Raw genomic sequence first — 23,444 nt, forward strand, 5'->3', positions numbered from 1 at the left:
TGGTTCCAGGAGTACTTTTCTTTTAACTTTTTCAGATGAAGGCTTAGATAGTAGATTGTAAAACCTTTCTTGTTTTCTCTAAAACTACAGTTTACCTCTGAGCCCTACTTAAGGTGTATCTCACAAATTGTGTTATATTGTTTGTATTATCATTCATTGCATAATATTTCTTTATTCCTGTGTGACTTCTTCCTTGATCCACGGGTTATTTAGAAGCATGTGGTTTTATTTTCAAATATTTGAGGATTTTCCACATACCCTTTGTTACTAATTTTCTAATTTATTTATGTTCTTGTTAGAGAATATATGCTATATAATACCAATTTTTAAAAATTTATTAAATGTTTTATGGCCATTATATAGGATCTTTCTTGGTGACCTTTATGTACACTATATAGAATATGTTCTGTATATATCAGATCAAGTTAGTTGAGAGTGATTAGTCATCTACATTTTTACTCACTTTCTATTCTATCAAGTAATGAAAGGAGAGTGTTGACATCTGCACCTGTATTTATGGATTTTTCTGTTTCCTCTTTGAGTTTTATCCATTTTGGGTTCATGTGTTTTGAAGCTTTGTTTATTAGGTATGTACACATTTAGGATTGCTATATCTTTCTGATAATTTGATCCCCCCCCTTTTTTTTTTTCCATCATGAGGTGTTGGTTTTTATATCTGGTATTAATACTTGTTCTGAAGTCTACTTTGTCTGAGATTCATATAGCCATTCATGCTTTCTTTTAATTTACTATTGACAAGGTTTAATGTTTTCTATTCTTTTATTTTTAATCTATTGGTGGCTTCATATTTAAATGACTTTCTTAAATGTTTATTTTGAGAGAGAGTGTGTGCACACACAGGTGTGTATGTGCAGGGAAGGGGCAGAGAGAGAGAGAGAAAGAGGGAGAAAGAATCCCAGGCGGGCTCTGTGCTGATAGCAGTGTAAGGCTCCATCTCCTGAATCTTGAGATTATGACCTGAGCTGAAATCAAGAGTCGGATGCTTGACTGACTGAGCTACCCAGGCGCCCCTGAAGTGAGTTTCTTATAGTCAGCATATAATTTGGGGTCTTGGTTTTTAGTTTGCCGGTCTCTAGCATTTAATCTTGGAGTGTTTAAACCATTTCCTTTTAATGTAGTAATTGATATTGGTATTGTAGGGTTTTTTTTTTTTTGTTTTTTGTTTTTATTGTAGGGATTAAATGTACCTGACAATGTTAAATGTACTATTTGCTATTTGTTTTCCATTTGTCCCAACAATTCTTTCTTTGTTCTTTTTTTGAGGTTCTTTTGGATTGAATAATTATTTTTAATATTCTACCTGGAATTATTTAATAGGTATACTTTTTTTTTTAATTGTAAAATTAAAGCTTGAGTTTATCAAAAGACTTTGAACTTAATTTCATAGTTCTGGCTTATGAATGCAAGTCCATTCATAATTTTTTTTTAGGTGACAGTTTTATTAAGGTACATAACATACATACCATACAGTTAATTCATTTAAAACATACAGTTAACTGGTTTTTAATATATTCGTAGTTATGTAACTATAACCACAATTATTTTAGAACATTGTCATCACCACCAAAAGAAACCCTATACTACTTAGCAGTTACCCTTCTGTATCCTCCAGTCTCATACCCTAACCCCAAAGCAGTCACTACTCTACATTATTTCTCTATTCATTTGCCTCTTCTAGACATTTCATATAAATTGAAGTATACAATATGTGGTCTTTTATGACCAGATATTTTTACATCTGGCATGATTTGTTTATGTTATATATCATTATTTTGTTCCATTTTATGGCTAAATGTATATTTCATTTTATGGATATATCACATTTTGTTTATCTTTTTATCAGTTGTTTGGCATTTGGGTTGTTTTCATTTTTTGGCTATTATGAAAATTGCTGCTATAAACGTGAGTGTAGAAATGCTTGTGTAGACATATGTTTTCAGTTGTTTTCACTTGGTTTTATATACCTAGGAGTAGAATTGCTGGGTTATATTGTAACCGTGTTTAATCTTTTGAGGAACTACCTCATGTTTTTCCAAAGTGGTTGCTACATTTTATATTTCCACCAGCAGTGTATGAGCCTTGCAGTTTCTTCAAATCCTGGCAAAGTTGTTATTACCCTTCTAGATATTTTAAGTGGGTGTGAAGTGGTTTGTCCTTGTGGTTTTGATATTAATTTCCCTGATGGCTAGTAATGTTGAGACTCTTTTTATGGGCTTCTAGGGCCTTTGTGTATCTGATCTGGAGAGATATCTGTTAGATATTTTGCTGATTTTTAATGTTTATTTATTTTTGAGAGAAAGATAGAGTGCAAGTGGGGGAGGTGCAGAGAGAGACAGAGACACAGAATCTGAAGCAGGCTCCAGGCTCTGAGCTGTCAGCACAGAGCACAATGCAGGGCTCGAACTCTTGAACTGTGAGATCATGACCTGAGTGAAGTTGGACTCTTAACCGACTGAGCCACCCAGGTATCCCATATTTTGCTGATTTTTAAATTGGGTTGTCTTTTTATTATTCATCGGAGTTTTTTGTATACCTTAGAGTGTAGTCCCTTGTCTGATGTATGATTTGCAAAAATCTTCTCCCATTCTGTGGGTTGTCTTTTTTGCTATCTTGATGGTGTTTTTTAAAGCCCAAAAATCTTTTAATTTTGATGAAGTCCAGTTTATCTTTTGTTGTTGTTTTTGTTTGTGTTTTTGATGTCATATCTAAGAAACCAGTGCACAGTTCAAAGTAATGAAGATTGACATCTATATTTTCTTATATGAATTTATAGTTTTACCTCTTATATTTAGGTTTTTGATCATTTTGAGTTAATTTTTATATTTGGTGTGAGATAAGTGTCCAACTTCATTATTTTGCATGTGCGTATCCAGTTGTCCCTGCACCATTTATTGAGAAGACTGTTCTTTGCCCATTGAATCATGTTGGCACCCTATGGAAAATAAATTGACCATAAATGTGAGGGATTTTTGTGTACTCTTGCATTCTTTTTCACTGATCTGTCTGTTCTTATGGCAGTGTCACACTGTCTTGATTACTATAGTTGTGTAGTAAATTTTGAAATCAGGGAAGTGTGAGTTCTCTAGACCTGTGTATATGTGTGTGTGTGGTTGCTCAAGGGTTTACAACATCATACACCACAATTATTTTAAAACAGTGTGTCATTTCACATACGGGTTAGTTGCCTTGCAACAGTTTAACTTCATTTCCCTCTTTTTATTCTTTCTGCTTTTATAATACATGTTGCTTAGCTATATGTTATAAACTTCACAATACATTATTATTTCCTACATTTTAAACAGCTGAGTATGGGGGCGCCTGGGTGGCTCAGTCGGTTAAGTGTCCGACTTCGGCTCAGGTCACGATCTCGCGGTCCGTGAGTTCGAGCCCCGCGTCGGGCTCTGTGCTGACAGCTCAGAGCCTGGAGCCTGCTTCAGATTCTGTGTCTCCCTCTCGTTCTGACCCTCCCCCATTCATGCTCTGTCTCTCTCTGTCTCAAAAATAAAATAAAACATTAAAAAAAAAAATTTTAAACAGCTGAGTATGTTAAATGATTTTTTTAAGGATTAATGATATCAATATACAGCACATATTTTAAATTAAATTTTATATTTTGACTTACATGTAAACCTGTGAAACCATCATCATAGTACAGTTAATAGATCAGTTACCCTCAAATGTTTCTCTTTAAATTTTTTTAATTTTAATTTTAGTTTATTTATTCGTTTAAAAAATGTTTATATTTATTTTTGAAAGAGGGAGTACACAAGCAGGGGAGGGACAGAATGAGAGAGGGAGACACAGAATCCGAAGCTGACTCCAGGCTCCAAGCTTTCAACACAAGAGTCTGACGCGGGGCTTGAACCCACGAGCCATGAGATCACGACCTGAGACAAAGTGGGATGCTCAACTGACTGGGCCACCCACGCACCCCTAAATTTTTCTTTTAATTCCAGTATAATTAACATAGGATTATATTAGTTTCAGATGTACCATATAGTAATTCAACAATTCTTTACATTACTCAGTGCTCATTATGATAAGTCTACTCTTAATCCCTTTCACATATTTCACCCATCCTCCTACCCATCCCACCTCTAGTAAGCATCTGTTCTCCATATTTAAGAGTCTGGGGTTTTTTTGTCTGTCCCTTCTTTGTTCATTTGTTTTCTTAAATTACAAATATGAGTGAAATCATATGGTATTTTATATTTCTCTGACTGACTTTATTACCATTATACTCTCTAGATCCAGCCATGTTGTTCACATGGCAAGATTTCATTCTTTTTTATGGCTGTGTAATATTCCATTGTATGTATATACCATCTGTTCTTTATCCATTCATCTATTGATGGATACTTGGGCCGCTTCCATGATTTGGCTGTTGGAAGTAATGCTGCAGTATACATGGGGGTTGTGTATCTTTTTGAATTAATGTTTTTGTACTCTGGGTAAATACCCAGTAGTGTGATTACTGAATCGTAGGGTAGTTCTTTTTTTAATTTTTTGAGGAACCTTCATATTCTTCCCACAGTCTCTGCACCAGTTTGCATTCCCACCAGCAGTACACAAGAGTTCCCTTTTCTCCATATTCTCACCATGTGTTTCTTGTGTTTTTCACTACCACCCCTGGGACTGGCTCCTGTCTACCCCAGGCATGCACACACATGGCGGCAGCTCAGTCTGGAGAAAGTCTTTTGAAACCTCCGATTTTTAGCTCCTAAGGCTGTTTGCAAAGTAAAACTGGTGCTCTCTGTATTTCTCTTTCCCCAGTCCCTAGTCTGGAGAGGTTTTTCTCTTGTCCTAACAGTACTGCAATCCACATCTTCTCTTTCTCTCCCTTTTTTCTCTCCACTCAGGGGGATCCCTCCCCTCCATGCCCACGTTGTTTTATCTCCCCCATTTCGCATATACGCACATCTGTCCCACCAAGCTGTCTCCATCTACCTGTGGAGATTTTTCTGTCACTCCACAGACTGATTTCATGGGTGTTCCAAGTGTTCTGACCTCAGTACTGCTGTGTTTGAGGGATGAGGGCAATCCTGGTCCCCCTCATTCTCTGCCATCTTAACTCTTGTGTTTTGGATTTTAGCCATTCTGACAGGTATGAGATGATATCTCATTGTGGTTTTTGGTTTGCATTTTACTGATGATGATTGATGTTGAGCATCTTTTCATGTGTCTGTGGGCTATCTGTATGTCTTCTTTGAAGAAATGTATGTTCCTGTCTTTTGCCCATTTTTTAATTGGATTATTTGCTTTTTGGTGTTGAGTTGTATAAGTTTTTTATATATTTTGGATACTAATCCCTTATTAGATATGTCATTTGCAGATGTCTTCTCCCATTCAGTAGGTTGTCTTTTTGTTTTGTTGATTGCTTCCTCTGCTTTGCAGTTTTTTATTTTGATATAGTCCTAGTAGTTTATTTTTACTTTTGTTGCCCTTGCCTTAGGAGACATATCTAGAAAAATGTTGTGACTGACAGAGTCAGGGATATTACTGCCTGTGTTCTCTTCTTGGGTTTTTATGGTTTCAGGTCTCACATTTAGGGCTTTAATCCATTTTGAGTTTATTTAAAATACACAAAATTGGTGTGAAAGTGGTCCAATTTCATTCTTTTGCATGTAGCTGTCCAGTTTTGCCAGCACCATTTTTTGATGAGACTTTTTTCCCGTTGCATATTCTTGGATCCTTCATTGTAGATTAATTAACCATATAATCATGGGTTTATTTCTGGGTTCTTTATTCTGTTCCATTGACCTATGTGCCTTTTTTTGTGCCAGTGCCACACTGTCTTGATTACTACAGCTTTGTAGTGTATCTTGAAACCTGGGGTTGTGATACCTCTAGTTTTGTTCTTTTTCAAGATTGTTGTGGCTGTTTGGGGTCTTTTGTAGTTCCATACAAATTTTAGGATTATTTGTTTTTGTTCTGTGAAAATGCTATCAGTATTTTGATAGGGAATGCATTCAATTTGTAGATTGCTTTGGATAGTATGGATATTTTAACAGTATTTGTTCTCTGAATCCGTGATCATGGAATATCTTACCATTTGTTGGTGTTGTCTTTCCTCAGTGTTTTGTAGTTTTCAGAGTACATGTCTTTCATCTCCTTGGTTAAGTTTATTCCTAGGTATTTTATTATTTTTGGTGCAACTGTAAATGGAATTGTTTTCTTAATTTCTCTTCCTGCGACTTTGTTATTAATGTATAGAAATGCAACAGATTTCTGTGTATTGATTTTGTATCCTGTGATCTTACTGAATTCATTTATCAGATCTAGTAGTTTTTTTGGTGGAGTCTTAGGGTTTTCTGTATATCATGTCATCCTTCAAATGATGAAAGTTTTAATTCTTCCTTACCAATTTGGATATGTTTTATTTCTTTTTCTTGTCTGATTGCTGTGACTAGGACTTCTAGTACTCCGTCGAATGAAAGTGGTGAGGGGGGACATCTCTGTCTTGTTCCTGATCTTAGGGGAAAAAATTTGTTTTTAAAAGTTACCATTGAGTATGGTAGCCAATTTGACAATAAATTTTATATTAAAAAAATAATAAAGGACCACAACACAGGTTAAAAAAAAAAACAAAACTTACCATTGAGGGTGATGTTAGCTGTGGGTTTTTCCTATATGGCCATTATGTTGAGGTATGCCCCCCTTAAGCCTGCTTTGTAGAAGATATTTTAACTGTGCTTTTTATTTCTTTTTTTAAATGTTTATTTCTTTATCTTGAGAGAGAGAGTGATCACAAGTGAGCGAGGGGCAGAGAGAGAGGGAAGGGATTGAATCCCAAGCAGGCTTCCCTCTGTCAGTGCAGAGTCCAACATGGGGCTTGATCTCATGAACTGTGAGATCATGACTTGAGCCAAAATCAAGAGTTGGACACTTAACTGACTGAGCCACCCAGGCACCCCTGCAGAAGATTTTTACCATAAATGGATGTTGTACTTTGTCAAATGCTTTTTCTGAATCTGTTGAAATGATCATATGGTTTTTATCCTTTGTTTTGTTGCTATACCCCAAAGGTTTACTTATGATCCTTTACAATGTTCTCTTCCTTGTACTCTCTCTACCCTTCCCATCCCTAGTCAAACACTAATCTGATTTCTGTCGCTATACATTAGTTTGCATTTTTGAGAATTGTACATAAATAGAATAATAATATATGTACTCTTTTTGGTTCTGGTTTCTTTCAGCACAGTTATTTTGAGATTCATCCATAGTATTGCATATGAAAATCATTATTTTTTATTGCCAAGTAGTGTTCACGTCTTATAATTTTACCAGTTTGTTTACCCTTTCATCTACTGATGGACATTTGGGCTATTTCTGGTTTTTAGTTAAAAATAAAGCTGCTGTAAAAATTTGTGTACAAATCTTTATATGGGCACATGCTTTTATTTCTCATCAGTAAATACCTTTTAGTAGATGGTTAATATACATTTAACTTTTAAGAATAGCTCATAATGTTTTCCAAAATGATTGAACCATATTGTATTCCTACTAGCAATATATGAGAGTTTCAGTTGCTCCCCATATTTAACCAATGCTTGTTATGGCCAGTCTTTTTAAATTTTAGGCCTGTTAGTAATTGTGTAGGAGTGCCGCCTCATTGTGGTTTTAATTTATATTTCTCTAGTGACAAATGATATTGAGCATCTTTTCATGTACTTATTTGTCATTTGTATATCTTCCTTGGTGCACTTTAAAAAACTTTTGCCCATCTTTTATTGGATGTTGTCCTCTTCTTAGTGAGTTTGAGAGTGTTTTTTGTTTTCTGGCTTCAAGTCCATTATCGGATAAGAGATTTGTACATCCCTCCAACCCCAGTAAGTAGCTTCCTTTTTCATTCTCTTAACTATATCTTTTGAAGAGGAGAAGTTGCTAGTATTGATGAGTTCCAATTCATGAGTTTCTTAGTTTACAGATCATGTTTTTTGGTGTCTAAGAAATTTTCCCTAACTCACATTCTCCTATGTATTTTTTTAAACTTCTTATAGTTTTGGGCTTTACATTTAGGTCTGTGATTCATCTTAAAGTAGTTTTTGTATATGGTACAGGTATGGATGAAAGTTTATTTTTTGTGTATAGTTGTCCATTTTCATCATCAGTGTTTAAAAAACTTGTTTCTCTGCATGGAATTGCCTTAGCACTTGCACTTAACTATATATGTGGTGCATTTCTGACTGTATTCTATTTCATTAATCTCTTTGTCTATCATGATATCAGTACCAACCTGTCTTGATTATCTGACGTGAATAATATAAAGCGATAGTGATGTAAATCCTCCAATCATATTACCATTTTTCAAAATTATTTTGATTTTTCAAGGTCCTTTCATTTTAGTATGAATTTTACAACCACCCTGTTATTTTCAGCATAAAAGCCTTCTAGGGTTTTGATAGAGATTGCATTGGGTTTATGAATCAGCTGGGGAGAATTGCCATCTTAACAGTATTGAGTCTTCTGGCCCATAGCACTTATCTTCTTCTCTATTTACCTAGGTATAATTTAATTTGTTGTTATTTTATAGTTTTCAATATCTAGGTGTTCCACACTTTCTATCAGAGTTACCTCTAAGCATTTCATTTTTTAGTACTATTATAAATGGTATTTTGTTTAAAAATGTTCAATATATGTGGGGCCCCTGGGTGACTCAGTTGGTTAAGTATCCGACTCTTGGTTTTTGCTCAGGTCATGATCTCACAGTTTGTGGATTTGATCCTTGTGTCAGGCTCTGCGTTGACAGCAAGGAGCCTGCTTGTGGTTCTCTCTCTCCCCTTCTCTCTTTGCCCCTCCCCTGCTCATCTGTCTCTCTCAAAATAAATAAACTTAAAAAAATTTTTTTTAAGTTTATATACTTATTTGTCTTTTAATGTTTATTTTTGAGAGAGAGAGAGACAGAGCATGAGTGGGGGAGGGGCAGAGAGAGACAAAGGCAAAAAATCTGAAGCAGGCTCTAGGCTCTAAGCTTTCAGCACAGAGCCCAAAGTGGGACTTGAACTCACAGACTGTGAGATCATGACCTGAGCTGAAGTCGAATACTTAACTGACTGAGCCACCCAAGCACCCCAAAATAAATACACTTAAAACAAAAACTTGGAAATTTTTTTTCAGTATCTGCTTTCCCTGGCTAGTTTATAAAGATACATTTCATTTATTATTTTATTTTTTATATTGAAACCTTGATGAATGTATTTAGTTCTAGTAGCATTTTTGTAGCTACCATAGAATTTTTATTTAGACAATCATGTCATGTGTGAATAAAGGGTGTTGTTACAACTTTAGTTTCAAACCAGATGCCTCATTTCTTATTCTTGCTTTATTGCACTGGCTAGAACCTTTAATAAAGTGTTGACTGGAAGTGGTTAGAGTAAACATTCTTGCCTTGTTTTTCATTATAGAGGGGAAAGTATTCAGTCTTTCATCATTAAGTATGATTTTAGCTGTGGAATTTTCACAGATGTCATTTATTAAATTGAGGAGGTTCCCTTCTATTCACATTTGCCTGAGTGTTCTTATCAGTAGTGCATTTTGGATTTTGTTGAATGCTTTCTTTGAATCTATTGATGTAATCATATGATTTTCCTTTTTGGTTTGTGATATGGTAAATTACATTGATTAATTTTAAAAATTTAAACCAGTATTGCCTTCCTGGTAGAAACTTCACTTGGTTATTATATATTACCTGTTTTATATGTCGATTTGATTTTCAAAAAATTTTAAAAAATTTTTACAAAAAAAATTTACATCTATGTTTTTGGTCTGTCATTTTATTTTCTTATTATGTCTTTGCTGGGTTTTGGTATCAGAGTAATGCCAGCCTTATAGAATGAGATGGGACATAACTCCCTCCTCTATTTTCTGGAATAGTTTGTATAGAATTGGTATTATTTCTTCCTTACATGTTTGTTAGAATTCACCAGTGAAACCCTTTGAGTTTTGGGTTTTGTTTATAGTATAGTGTTTAACTCAATATTATATTTACTAATAGATCTAGGGCTATTCATATTATCTGTTTCTCTTGAATGTGTTTTGGTAGTTTGTATTTTTTCAAGCAACTTGTTCAGTTTATCTGTTGATTATGAAAGTTGTTAAATTTATTGGTATAAAGTTTTGATTTTTGATAATATTTCTTTATTATAATTTTTATATCTCTTATGATGCCACTTCTCTTATTCCTGTTATTGGTAATTTGATTCTTCTATTTTTCTTCTGGCTTGAGGTTTTTCAGTTGTATTGATCTTCTAAAAATCTGCTTTTTCTCCTTCATTGGTTTTGGTTTTTGTTGCATTGATTTCCATTGTCATCTGTATTACTTTCTTGTTCTGCTTTCATTTTATTTTATTTATACTTCTTTTAAAAAATATTCTTAAAGAGGATGCTAAGGTTATTGATGTGAGATCTTTCTTACTTTATAATGCACGCTGTTAGTGCTATAAATTTCTCTCTATGTAACATTTTATTTGCGTCCCACAAATTCTGAAATGTGTTTTCAGTTTTATTCAGGTCAAAATGTGTTCTGATTTCCTTTTTGATTTCTTCTTTATTCCGTGGATTATTTTGAAGTGTCATTTTGTTTTTGAATATTTGGAGATTTTGCTGTATATTTTCTGTTACAGAATATATTCTGTTACTTGTGGCTTAATTCCATTTTGGTCAGAGAACATGCTTTGTGTGACTGGAATCCTTTTACATTTATTATAATTTATATATAATTTATATATATAATATATATATTCTTTTAGCAAATGCTTGTGTACATTTGAATATATATTTTGCTGTTGTTCATTGGAGTGTTTTGTAAATGTCAATATCAAGTTGGTTTATAGTATTCAGTTTTCTATTTTCTTACTCATTTTAATTCTACTTGTTCTATCAGTTATTGAGACTTATAGTTAATCTCCAATAAGTTTGAGTTTATGATTTTGAATTTTCTCTTGTTCCTTTCTTCATATTTTTAAGAAGTTTTTTTTTTAGGTGCATAAACATTTGGGATTGTTATTAATTCTACATGAATGATAACCTTTATCGTTAGGAACTGACTCTTTTTAATTCTTACGATAATCTTTGCTATAAAATTTACTTTGATATTAATATAACCAGTGTAGCTTATTTTTTTAATAATTTTTTTTTAACATTTATTTATTTTTGAGAGAAAGAGAGTGTGTGCGAAGGGGAGGGGCAGAGAGACAGAAGATGCAAAGCAGGCTCCATACTTTGAGTGCAGAGCCAGACACGGGGCTCAAACTCATAAACCCACCGTGAGATCATTACCTGAGCCAAAAATCAAGAGTCAGCCACTTAATCTACTACTGAGCCACCCAGGTGCCCCTGGAGGACTCCCTTGTAACATTTTTTTTTTAATTTTTTAAAATGTTTTTATTAATGTTTGAGACAGAGACAGAGCTTGAGCAGGGGAGGGGCGAAGAGAGAGGGAGACACAGAATCTGAAGCAGGTTGCAGGCTCTGAACTGTCAGCACAGAGCCCGACACAGGGCTCGAACTCACGGAGTGTCAGATCATGACCTGAGCTGAAGTCGGACGCTTTACCGACTGAGCCACCCAGGCGCCCCTTAACATTTCTTTTAATGCTTGTCTGCTTGTGATAGATGAATGCTTTCAGCTTTTGTGTATCTGACATTTTTATTTTACCTTTTTTCTTCAGGTATTTTTGCTGATTATAGAATGCTAGGTTATAACTGTTGTCCGTTGTCTTCTGGATTGCATTGTATATGAGAGATCCTTTATTGCCTTTTTTCTTTGTATATAAGGTGTCTTTTTTTCCTTCTGGCTGCTTTTAAGATTCTTTTTGTCTCTATCACTGATTTTAAGCTCTTCACTTTTGAGTTGTCTTGGGTCTTTTCATCTTTTTTTTTGTGCTCGGGGGTGACTTTTAGCTTCTTGAAACTTTGGGTTTATAGTTTTTATTACATTTGGGAAATTTTTGCCATTATTTTCTCAAGATATTTCTCTGTACTCCCTCTTCCCCTTTTCTCCTTCACTTCTAGGACTCCATTTACATATATATTAGGCCTCTTGAAGTTGTTCCATAGCTCATGAATGCACTGTTCATTTTTTAAAATCTTTTATCTTTTGTTGTTTCATTTATGGGTAGTTTCTATTGCTAAATCTTCAGTTTCAGTAATCTTTTGTTCTGTAGTGTCTAATCTGTTGTTAATCCCATTTAACATATTTTTGATCTCAGACATTATGGCTTTCATGTCTATAGATTTGATGTTTATGTGTTTATTTGTCAAGCATATATTTATTAAGTTCTTACTATGTTCCAGGTATGAGATTTGACAATGTATTTTTTTAATTGCTGATATAAACACTTTTAGTTAGAAAGCTGAGGGTAAAAGAATGATTTCAGAGGCCCAAAAGATATTGGAGATGATGAACATATAAAAGATTTTCTTTTGACACATTGTAAAAGGGAGCAGGGAAATGTGATGGTGCCAGGAAGGGTATAGTGATGTTGTCAGGTGAGTATTTTTATAAGATAAGGATTTTTTATATATCATATATATCATCTGTGCTGATCATGATGTTTTAGTAAAAAAGGAAAAACAAATGATACATGGGAAAGACAGCCGGTAACCTTAAGAAGTCTCCATTAGAGAGGTTGAGATTCAGTGCTGTGATGGAGGATATTAGCTTTAGAATAGAGCACAGTTAGGTCTTTCTTTATCATAGGAAGGAAAGCAGATTAGATGGGTGTAGTTGGAATTAGGTTGGTAGATTTTCCAATGATAGTTTGAAGCATACTAAAGCTTTTGACTGACCTTGCACATATTTACTATATGTTTGAAACACTACCTGGCAGTATTATAGATAGTACTTCAGAGGTATAGCATTGAATCTTTTTTTTTTTTTTTTAAGTTTATTTTATTGATAGAGAGAGAGGATGTGAGCTGGGAGAGACAGAGAGGAGAGAGAATCTCAAGCAGACTCTGCACTTTCAGCATGAGGTGGACACGGGGCTCGAACTTACGAACCATGAGATCATGACCTGGCCAAGATCAAGAGTCTGTCGCTCAACCAACTGAGCCACCCGGGCGTCCCTAGCATTGAATCATTGAGATGTTACCCTTGTTCTAACTAAGATTGGTATTTAACAAACACAATTAGAATAGTATGTGCCAATGCCTAGAATAGTTCCTGGCATATATAGCCATTCAGTAAATGTTTGTTTACTGGATTTGGATATAAATACTCAGGTAATGTGTTTGAAATAACTTCAGTTAGCTACTTAGTGATGATTGCTTTGGTTGAGTTGCTTTTATAAGTCAGGTTTTGCTTTTTTATAGTTCATCTCAGTCTCTGAATTTTTAATGAATACACCTTTGTGTATAAAACAGTTTAAAGCTTCCTACATAACTTTAATAGGTATTCATTCTTTGTGTGTTAACCATATGAACTGGGTCCACCGAGAGGACAGAAAAGGGAGAAAGTTTTGATACTTACGGAATTTGGAGATGGCATCCTAAGGATGATGGCACCAACTGGGCTTTAAAGGAGAAGTATAAGGGTGCTAGAAGCACAGGAAGGTAAGGAGCACCCAAGAGGGCAGATTTCACACTCATTAACAGATGTGAAAGAGCAGTTCACATGTGGCTAGTGGTAGAGGAGAAGTTGAGTTTAGGAACATATTTGGAGAGCTGATTTATTAAATCCTTATCATTCACTTAAACATCCTTGATCTGTGCCATTTAAAAACAGCACAACAAATAAATCCCTCTATTCCATGTTATGCTCCATCCAGTCCTCCTCTTTAGAGTTAAACTTACTTAAAAAGTGGTTCAAATTTGCTGTCTGTATGCTTTCCTTCACTTACTCCTCAACCTAGTCTGATCTTGCTTTTACACCTCACCAAAACCATTTTCATTATGACCACTAGTGGCCCATTTTGTAAATCCAGTTAATGTTCTTTATTTCTTTATTTTCATAGGGTTCTCATGAGCATTAAATATTGTTTTAGCCTATGGGGCGCCTGGATGGCTCAGTCGGTTAAGCGTCTGTCTTCGACTCAGGTCATGATCTCATGGTTGGTGGGTTCGAGCGCCATGTCGGGCTCTGTGCTAACAGCTCAGAGCCTGGAGCCTGCTTCAGATTCTGTGTTTCCCTCTCTATCTGCCCCTCCCCACCTCGTGCTTTGTCTTTCTCTGTCTCCCCAAAATAAATAAACTTAAAATAATTTTTTAAATAAAAAAAATACTGTTTTAGCCTATTTCCTCCTTATCTCCCACTGTACGTTGCTCATCCAGAGTTACTTTGCTTCTCTGGCTTCTCCTTTTTCTCCTCTGTCTTTGTCTCTACCATTACGTTTTCCTGGCATTGTGCTTGGTGCTATACGAGAATACAAAAGAAGAAATGTGTTTTGCCTCAAGCTGCCCAATATTCCGTTGTGAAAACAAAATAATAAAAAGAATAAAAAAATTCATATTAGTGTTTAAGTGCATGCACAGTTACACACTCCATGCTTAGACCTAGATTGTCTTCTCTTTGTACCCTGTTCCTCTTCACATCGGTGTTCCACATATTTTTATCTTCATGACAATTTTTATCTTAATTCCAGACTGTATTTGAATTCCAGATACATACATCTAGTTACATACATGACACTTCTTAGATGTTGAGTTTCAGGTGCCTTTGAGACATCTTCCAGGGAGAACTTATGATTCTCCCTGCTAGTTCAAACCGAAAGGAAAGTAAAGAGGAAACAAGCATGATCCTCTTCCTGTTTCCTGTCTTAGTGAAGCTAGGAAAGCCTTGTTAGAATTATGCTTGGCACATCCTTCCCTGTCACACCCTCTAAACTATCACCAAGTCCTAATGATTTTGCCTCCTTTAATGTATTTTAGTTCCATTCATTTTTCTCCATCTTTATTCTTGCCACTGTGGTAAGTCAGTGGTCTTCAGAGTGAAAAGCATTTGCTCCAACATTGTGTGTATATTAGAGATTGGGGACTGGGGAGAAGGGGATGAAAATTTTATAGTTGTTTTTAGTCCTAAATTTCTCTATTTTTAAGTCTACAAAAACAAAATCAAAGTAGTATTGCTTCTCTTGATCTGAATGGCAGTTAGTCACATTTTATTTCTGAGGTATTCCGAGAGAAGCTTAGGTTTTCTCATTATGGAAAAGTTGATAGACTTGCTCTCCTTTATTTGCTCCTACTGGCTCTACTATATTACAGTTTTAAATGTGCATAGTTAAGGTGATTTACACGGTATATTAACTGGTTTTAATTCATCTAATCTTCACTAATGCACAAGTGGCTTAAAAGATATACCTGCAGTGAAAGTGCTGAGTGAAAATAACAGTGAGATGCATTTGTGAGCAAACAAGAACATGACAGAGCTGAGATTTATCTTCTTCTGGTATGAACTCTTTATCTGCCGCTGTACAAATTAGGAACAAGGATGCCATAAACAGAAAAGAAGGAAACATCGGATTATCAACAGTAGTTTGAATATGCATTTATATCATTAATCTTGCTTTTGAGTGTATAACATACCTTGAGATAGTTGCTAATGAAACTATGAAAGCATCATGGTTCATACTCACTGGTATTTTGAGTTGTGTAATAATTCAATTCAGTCCTTAAACATCGAGGTTTAGTAAAATTGTATTATAAACCTATTTTGAGATTTTTCCCAGTGTTCTATATCTTTGTCCAAAACCTTGGTCTTTCTGCTCTAGTTAAAAATGGCTGAAATCCAATAAAGAGCAAATCTACTAAAAGGCACTTCTTTATCAGGAAACACTGTTGAGGCAGGTTTAGAAAGCAAAGCTCAAGATTCAAGAAATAAATATTAGAATAAATCATTCAGTGTACAAAGTTAGCTCTATAGAGATGGGTGGAAGTGCCAGTGATTCTAGTCGTCTTTTTGTTAGATTCTTTTCCAGTTATTAAATTACTTGAAGAGCTACTTTTTTGTGCATCAAAGAAAGATATAACAGAGACAGTATAAATCCTGAAGTATAATGTAAATAATTTATCTCCCTCCCTCCTCCTTTTTTAATGGGGCATAAAGTACTCCCGAATCTTTTACACTAACACAGAAGCTTGTATTTTTTGCACTAACAAAAAAATTCACTGGTTGTTTCATGACATAAGTTACCTCACATAAAAATGAGTTATACCCCTTCCCCCAGCCTCCTTCCTCGGCCTGCATCTCTCCCTCCTGCAAGTCCCCAGTTTAAAAAAAAAATTTTTTTTTTTTTTTACAGTTATTTATTTTTGAGAGACAGGACACAAGTCGGGGAGGGGCAGAGAGAGAATGAGACACAGAATCCAAAGCAGGCTCCAGGCTCTAACTGTCAGCACAGAGACTGACACGGGGCTCAAATTCACAAACCGTGAGATCATGACCTGAGCCAAAGTCAGATGCTCAACCGACTGAGCCACCCAGGCACCCCTCAGATTTTACTAAACAGATGTGGTTTATGTGTATTAAATGTTCTTTAATATAATCTATAAAGCCTGCGTGCTATATGATCTAGGTTTTCATGTCTTGAGTCTCATTTCTCTTGAGTCTCATTTCTCACTACCCTTCTGTACTTTTTCCTCTTGTGGACTGCCTTTAAGTCCTTTACACTACCAGTGCTCCCTATCTTTTCTGGCCTTTACATGCTGTTCTCTCTACCCTGTACACTTACCTTTCCCAGTTTACTTCCTACCTACACTTCACATCCCAACCTGAACGGTACTTGCTCAGAGAAGCCTTTGTTCATTTTCCTGGCTAGATCTGTGTGTGTGTCTCTCTCTGTCTTTCTCCCTTTCTCACATTCATTCACATGCTCGCTCTCTCTCTCTCTCTCTCTCTCTCTCTCCCTCTCTCCCACACACACAAATTATAAGCTCTTAGATAATACTGTGTATGTTATTTACCTTTGATTGCACTTCTTACAATTGCCATTTTACCTTTATTTACATGAATAGTTGCAGAGATAGTCATTAACATTTTTCAGAAAAGTGTTAAGCTCCATGAGTAGAAGGCCTTTGTGTGTTTTTCCTCTTCACTTTGTTTTCCAGTACTTAGACATATGAATGGATATCGTGTGTGTTAAAGAGTTTGGGTTTAATCCCTAGGAAAAACAGAGCCATTGAAGGCCCTAAGAAATAAAGTAGTGATGACTCATACTAGGGTTTGGGCTTCAGAAAGGTTGACTGGAGACTATAGTTGAGTGAAGGAGAAAGATTAGAGCTAGAAAGTTCCATTAAATGGCCTTTGTAGATGAAAAAATGTGAGGACCTGAAGTCTTAGCAGCATAGATGAAGATGAGATGGTGTGCATTTAGTAGATGTTATGGGGACAGAATCCACTAGACTTTGAAGACCAGTAGACTGACTATTGTCAGAGGTGTTAGGGAAAGGAGTGAGAGATTACTTGAAAGTTTGGGCTATTAACATTTAGGCTCTTTACCAGGTAAATGAGTATAAGATAATTGGCAATTGAAAGCGGTGGAGGATTATTTGTATCTGCAACATAATTCACAGGAGTGACCTTGGTCACTGCTCTATTGGCAGGTTTTTTAGTAGCTTTATTGAAATATAATCCACATGCCATGCTTTTCTCCCATTTAAAGTGTACAATTTAATGGTTTTGAATATATTTACAGACTTACGGAGCCATCAAAACGGTGAATTTTAGAGCATTTTGATCATCTCAAAAAGAAACGCCCTGTTTATCTATTACCACTTCCCTCTGTCTCCTTCTCAGCCCTATGAAACCACTCATCTACTCTGTCTCCATAGATTTCCTTTTTTCTGAACATTTCATGTAAATGGAATCATACCATATGTGGTCTTTTGCAGGATTCTTTAACTTAGGATAATGTTTTCAAGGTTCTTCCAAGTTATAGAATATATCAGTACTTCATTTCTATTTGTGGCCAAATATTCCATTGTATGGTTATATATCACGTTTTACTTATAAACTCATCAGCTGATGAACATTTGAGTTGTTTTAAGCTTTGGGCTTTTGTGAATAATGGTGCTGTAAACATTTGTGTAGAAGTTTCTGGGTGGACATAATGTTTCTTTTCACTTGGTTATATACCTAGGAGTAGAATTGCAAAGTCAAATGGCAACTGTATGCTTCATCATTTGAGGAACTTCCAGAATGTTTTCCAAAGCTAGCTGAGCCAGTTTACATTCCTACTAGGCTTTCATTTTTCTCTGCATCCTTGTTGATACTTGCTGTTATCTGTTTTTGATCCTAGTCATCCTAGTAGGTGTGAAGTATTACCTCATTGTGGGTTTGATTTGCATTTTCCCCATGAGAAACGATGTCAGACAACATGTTTTCATGTGCTTATTGACCATTTGTATGTGCTTATTAACCATTTTTATATCTTCCTTGTAGAATTGTCTGTTCAGATGCTTTGCACATTTTTTTCATTGGGCTGTCTTTTTATCATTGAATTGTAAGAGCTCTTTATATATTGTAGATAGCAGTCTCTTATCAGATACATAATTGGCAGATATTTTCTCCCATTCTGTGGGTTGTTTTTTTACTTTCTTGATAGAGTTGTCCTTTGAAGTACAAAAGTTTTTAATTTTGCTGAAATCCAATTTCTCTATTTGTTTCTTTTGTGTTTTTGATGTTTTTGATGTCATATGTAAGAATTCTTTGCCAAATCCAAGGTCATTAAGATTTGGCTCTAAGTTTTCTAAGAGTTTTGTAGTTTGAGCTCTTACATTTAGTTCTTTGATCCATTTTGAGTTATTTTTTTTATATTGGCTAAGGTAAGCATCCACCTTCATTTTTTTTGCTTATGTCTAGTCCGTTGTCCTAACACCATTTGTTGAAAAGACTGTCATTTCCCTTATAGGTGGTCTTGGAATACTTGTTGAAAATCATTTGACCATAGGTGTAGGTTTACAGTATTATTTTTAACAACAAAACTGTATTTTAGCACTCATACTATGTGGATTTCTCTTTCACAGGTAATTCTGTCATTAAAGCAAGATTTTGCTCATTTTTAAGTGGGCTTTTAGGGATGTTTGTGTAATTTTAATACATGTTGTGTTCCAAACACAATTAAACACAATTTTAATAATGTTGTGTTCCAAAGACTTAACCTAGAAAAATGCACAATTTCCATGTGTGAAAAAGGTTTTCTGATTATGAAAGTTGAGGGGCGCCTGGGTGGCTCAGTCGGTTAACGTCCGACTTCAGCTCAGGTCACGATCTCACGGTCCGTGAGTTCGAGCCCCGTGTCGGGCTCTGGGCTGATGGCTAGGAGCCTGGAGCCTGCTTCCGATTCTGTGTCTCCCTCTCTCTATGCCCCTCCCCTGTTCATGCTCTGTCTCTCTCCGTCTCAAAAATAAATAAACGTTAAAAAAAATTTAAAAAAAAAAATAAAAAAAAATAAAAAAAGAAAGTTGAGTTTGGAAAGGCATGTTTCTTTCACTGACAGTGAGATTTTGGCTTTCTTTTTACTGGTGCTTCCTGAGTGCCAGACATTGTACTAGTGTATGGCTTACAGAGTGGTATATGACAGTCTTTTCCTCAAGTTGCTAATTGTGTGTAAAATATTGGGAGTGGGAAAAGCAAGGCAATATAGTGACATGTGAATGACCGTGTGAGGTTTTTAGTTCATAAAAGTGGTATCTTTTGACTCTATATAGGTTGTACAGCTGTTTTTACTCTAGTGTAGGTTTTTAGTATTACTTTTTTTTTAATTAAACATTTTAAGACCAAGAATCTTAAATGGAAATAATTTGCTTTCCCGAAGCTCTAAATTATGATATGAGGACCATGGATGCTGCTGAAAAGAAATGAATAATAAAGGTAGACTATTAGGTAGCTTGATGTTTTTTGTGTTCAGCTCTGGGAGAGTTCATTACTGACCAGAACAATTGCTGAGGCTGATTAGATGGGATCATTAAATTCTTTGTGTTTTTTCTTTTATGCATTCTTAGGAACTCAACAGGATCTTTCATTGAATTAGCTGGAATTGAATAGTTTAGTTTAAAGCATTTTTTACTAATGAACCCTTCTCTTAATATCACTATATAATTTTGTGTCCCTTAGGAATCTCAGCAGTCCAATTTTGGCCCTGGAGAACAAAGTGAGTATTTTTTTTCTTCTTGGTTTTCATGTTAAGCTGTTAATTGAGCATTCATTTCTCATGGTCACATCATATATTGGTTTTATAATTCGTTCACGTGTCTTATCCCAGTTTTTATTATCTGAGTTTGTAATGAGTTATTATCCCAGTTTGTAATGAGTTAAACTGAATCTTGGTACATTTAAAAAATGAAAAATTATAGAGGCACCTGGGTGGCTCAGTCGTTGAGCATCCGGTTCTTGATTTCAGCTCAGGTCATGATCTCACAGTTCGTGGGGTCGAACCCCACTTTAGGCTGTGCGCTGACAGCATGGATCCTGCTTAGGATTCTCTCTCTCCCCCCTCTCTCTGTTCCTCCCCCCAAAATAAATCAACATTTTTTAAAATGAAGAATTATAGATCATTGGAGATCAAATTGACTAAGTATTTCTTGAAGCAATAAGTTCAGAGTTCATGAATTCAGTTTGATGGACACCTCATAAACCCAAGAGCATTCCTCTCTCTTTCTCTATCTTTCATGAAGATAGTTGGTTCTGTGAGAGTTACACTATATGCAAGGGAAAGGGTCATTGTCACTTATTGTAGTTCTTCTCTGCCTACGTCTGTATTTATTCTTCCTGGGCCTTTAGGTCTGGGACGAAAATCTTCTGTGTGTTACAGAATCCCCCTCTACCTCCTGTCTTTTTGTTTCTGAGAAGAACTTGAGGGGATGATAGCCTTAGGGAATTTAAATGTGATCCCAAGAGATGATGGTTACGTGAATTAATGAGTGGTAAGGCCAGGAACCTTATGAATGTCTGGGCTTCCTCATATAGCTCTATAATAAAGTAAATGGTTTTGCCAAGAACAGTAACTTCTTTAATAAGGTAGATTTACATTGGTAATCAGTTTTGGGATATAAAAATGTGGAACTTTTTGATGCTTAGTTTATTGTCTTTAGAGGTCTTAAAGCAAAGAGACGAAACTATGGAGAATATTCCTTTTTAATGTTAGCAAACTTTATTTGTATACCCACTTCTCGGTTTTACCTTAAACTATAGTTATAGGAATCTTTATCACTATTTAAAGATATGAAGAAAATAGCCGTAGGCCAGAAAGTTTACATTTTCTCTCTTAACAGCTTTTCAGAATGTCTCCTCCTTAGTTCTGTCCTCCTCCCCCTATAACTCAGTATTGGCACATGAGATCATAAGTTGCACATACTCTTTATTACCTATATTTTTCACTTAATTTATTTTAGAGCTGTGTCTATATCAGTATAAATTCTTGCTCATTCTTTTAACATTAGCTCATTCTTTTTAACATTAAAATTGTGTATTTTATGATAATACCATCATTTATTTAACTATTCTCCTCTCGATAGATGTTTCCAGTTTTTGCTGTTACAAAACATATTATGATAAACATCTGTGTTTCAGTGTGTGTTTATGTATTTTTCCAGATATACCTGTAAGGAAAAATTTTTTCATTATAATTGCTACGAAAGTGGATATGTGCATTTACAGTATCAGTAAAGATAATATTGCCAGATTGCCTGCCAAAAAGATTGTATGGGTTTATAGTTGGACAAGCAGCATTGGAGCTTACCTGTTTCCCCCAGTTATCTTGTATTATTGGACTCTAAAGTGTTGCCAGTTTGGTGGAGGAAGAATTCTAAATGTTTTGATTTACATTTCTTTGAGGGTATACTGATACATATTTTACAATCTAAATAGCCACACTGTAGTTGCTAATTTCTGCATTCTCTTTGTTCTAGAAAGATACAATCCTTCTTCTAAAACTTCAAATGGACACCAGTCTAAATCGTAAGTTTATTGCTTAGTAAGTTTATCCGTTTTGCTAAAAGTCTATGTGTAGTGTCTGCATACCAGAACACTTAGAAATGTGTCCTTAATCTTTTAAGGAAGGGGTATGCAAATGTTTATGTAAAGGGCCAGATAGTGAAATATTTTAGGATTTAGGGGCTAGATGGCTTTTGTCCCAACTAACCAGCTCTGCCATTATAGCATGAAAGCAAATATAGACTATGGGTGTCGTTGTGTTCCAATAAAACTTTTTTACAAAACAAGTAGTAGTCTTTATTTGACTTGTGGGCCATAGTTTGTCTTCCCCTCCTCTGAGATTACAGATTTTTCTCATCTCTTAGAGATGTGTGTATTTGTGTTTGTGTGTAGGTTGATAGTTTTTAATAAAGAAGACCAAAAAATACAGGATTCTTCTTTGTAAGCCCTCCATTTAATTGCTAAATGTAGAATATTAAATCAGCATAGTTTGTACTATATTTGTTTTCCTACTTCTTTAGTAGAACCAGGAATATATATCAAAATGTAATCAGGCTAGTATATTGGGTGATAATAAATTCCAGGTTCAAAAGTGAACTCCTGAATTCCTGAGACCACAAGTTAACTCCATGATTAAAACAAAATTCTAAAGAAATGGTGGCCACAGTGCTAGCTTTCTAAACTACAACATACAGTCTTGATAACCTCAGCCTCTTCAGCTGAACAGAGGAAGAACTGAGTGAGAATAACTTATGTGAAATGCAACAAGTCCCCCTCACTGTTAAAGAATTCAAATTATATTCATATTTATCATACTTATTGATGTGCAAAGAATTGATAAGGGCCTACCATATATGTGTGTATCTCTTGTTGCGGAGGGAGCGAAAGCATGCAGGACCTTGAGCAGTTTGGTAAAAGCTTTGACATATCCACATGTGTGAGCAGGTTCATTGAGCTGCCATTATTAAATCATAAGGGCTGAGAGAATTCAGAGCAAGTACATTTCCTTATAGGATGTCATTCATAGACATGCACCAAGCCCTTGTCCAAAAGAAAACTCTTTTTTTCTGTCCTGCTTAACCAGGCCAGCCTTAAAACATTTTTCATAATTCTGTAATTATCTGGGTACTTTGTTTCAAGGTGATCTCTTATATGATAATCTGAATTTGGGGTCAGATTTAGAAACTCAGGTGAAGTTTTTGAAGGGAAAGTATTAATAGTTACTGAAGTGAAAGAAGATTTCCTTCCCACTGATTGGAGAGTGTCATGAAATTTTAAGAAGAAAGGTAATGGAACTGCTGGTAATGAGAAATTAAACATTTTTATAGTCATAGTTTTCCCTAAGCTTTGTATTAATTTTTGCTCTTCTGTAAAAAAGCAAGGAGTGTTTTGTGGGTCATTACTCAGATTTTTAATTTTAATTACGATTTTTTGGCCTTAAGGAAAAAAAAAATTTTAATGTTTATTTTTGAGAGAGAGAGAGAGAGAGAGAGACAGAGTGCAGGCGGGGGAGGGTGAGAGAGAGACACACACAGAATCCGAAGCAGGCACCAGGC

General features: G+C 35.2%; 1 protein-coding gene across 5 annotated transcripts in view; it reads left to right on the forward strand.

Annotated features, from left to right (window-relative positions):
- AFF4 (ALF transcription elongation factor 4) overlaps positions 1-23,444 on the forward strand; it is a 98,665-nt gene that overhangs the window by 47,036 nt on the left and 28,185 nt on the right. For all 5 annotated transcript variants that reach the window (XM_078451074.2, XM_078451082.2, XM_060636151.3 and 2 more), the window contains 2 exons: positions 20,071-20,107; positions 21,864-21,912. In XM_078451074.2, coding sequence (XP_078307200.1) covers positions 20,071-20,107; positions 21,864-21,912 — 86 coding nt within the window. The remainder of the gene's footprint in view (positions 1-20,070; positions 20,108-21,863; positions 21,913-23,444) is intronic.

Source organism: Panthera onca, chromosome A1 (assembly GCF_046562875.1).
Source record: "Panthera onca isolate mPanOnc1 chromosome A1, mPanOnc1 haplotype 2, whole genome shotgun sequence".
Taxonomy (NCBI): Eukaryota; Metazoa; Chordata; class Mammalia; order Carnivora; family Felidae; genus Panthera; species Panthera onca.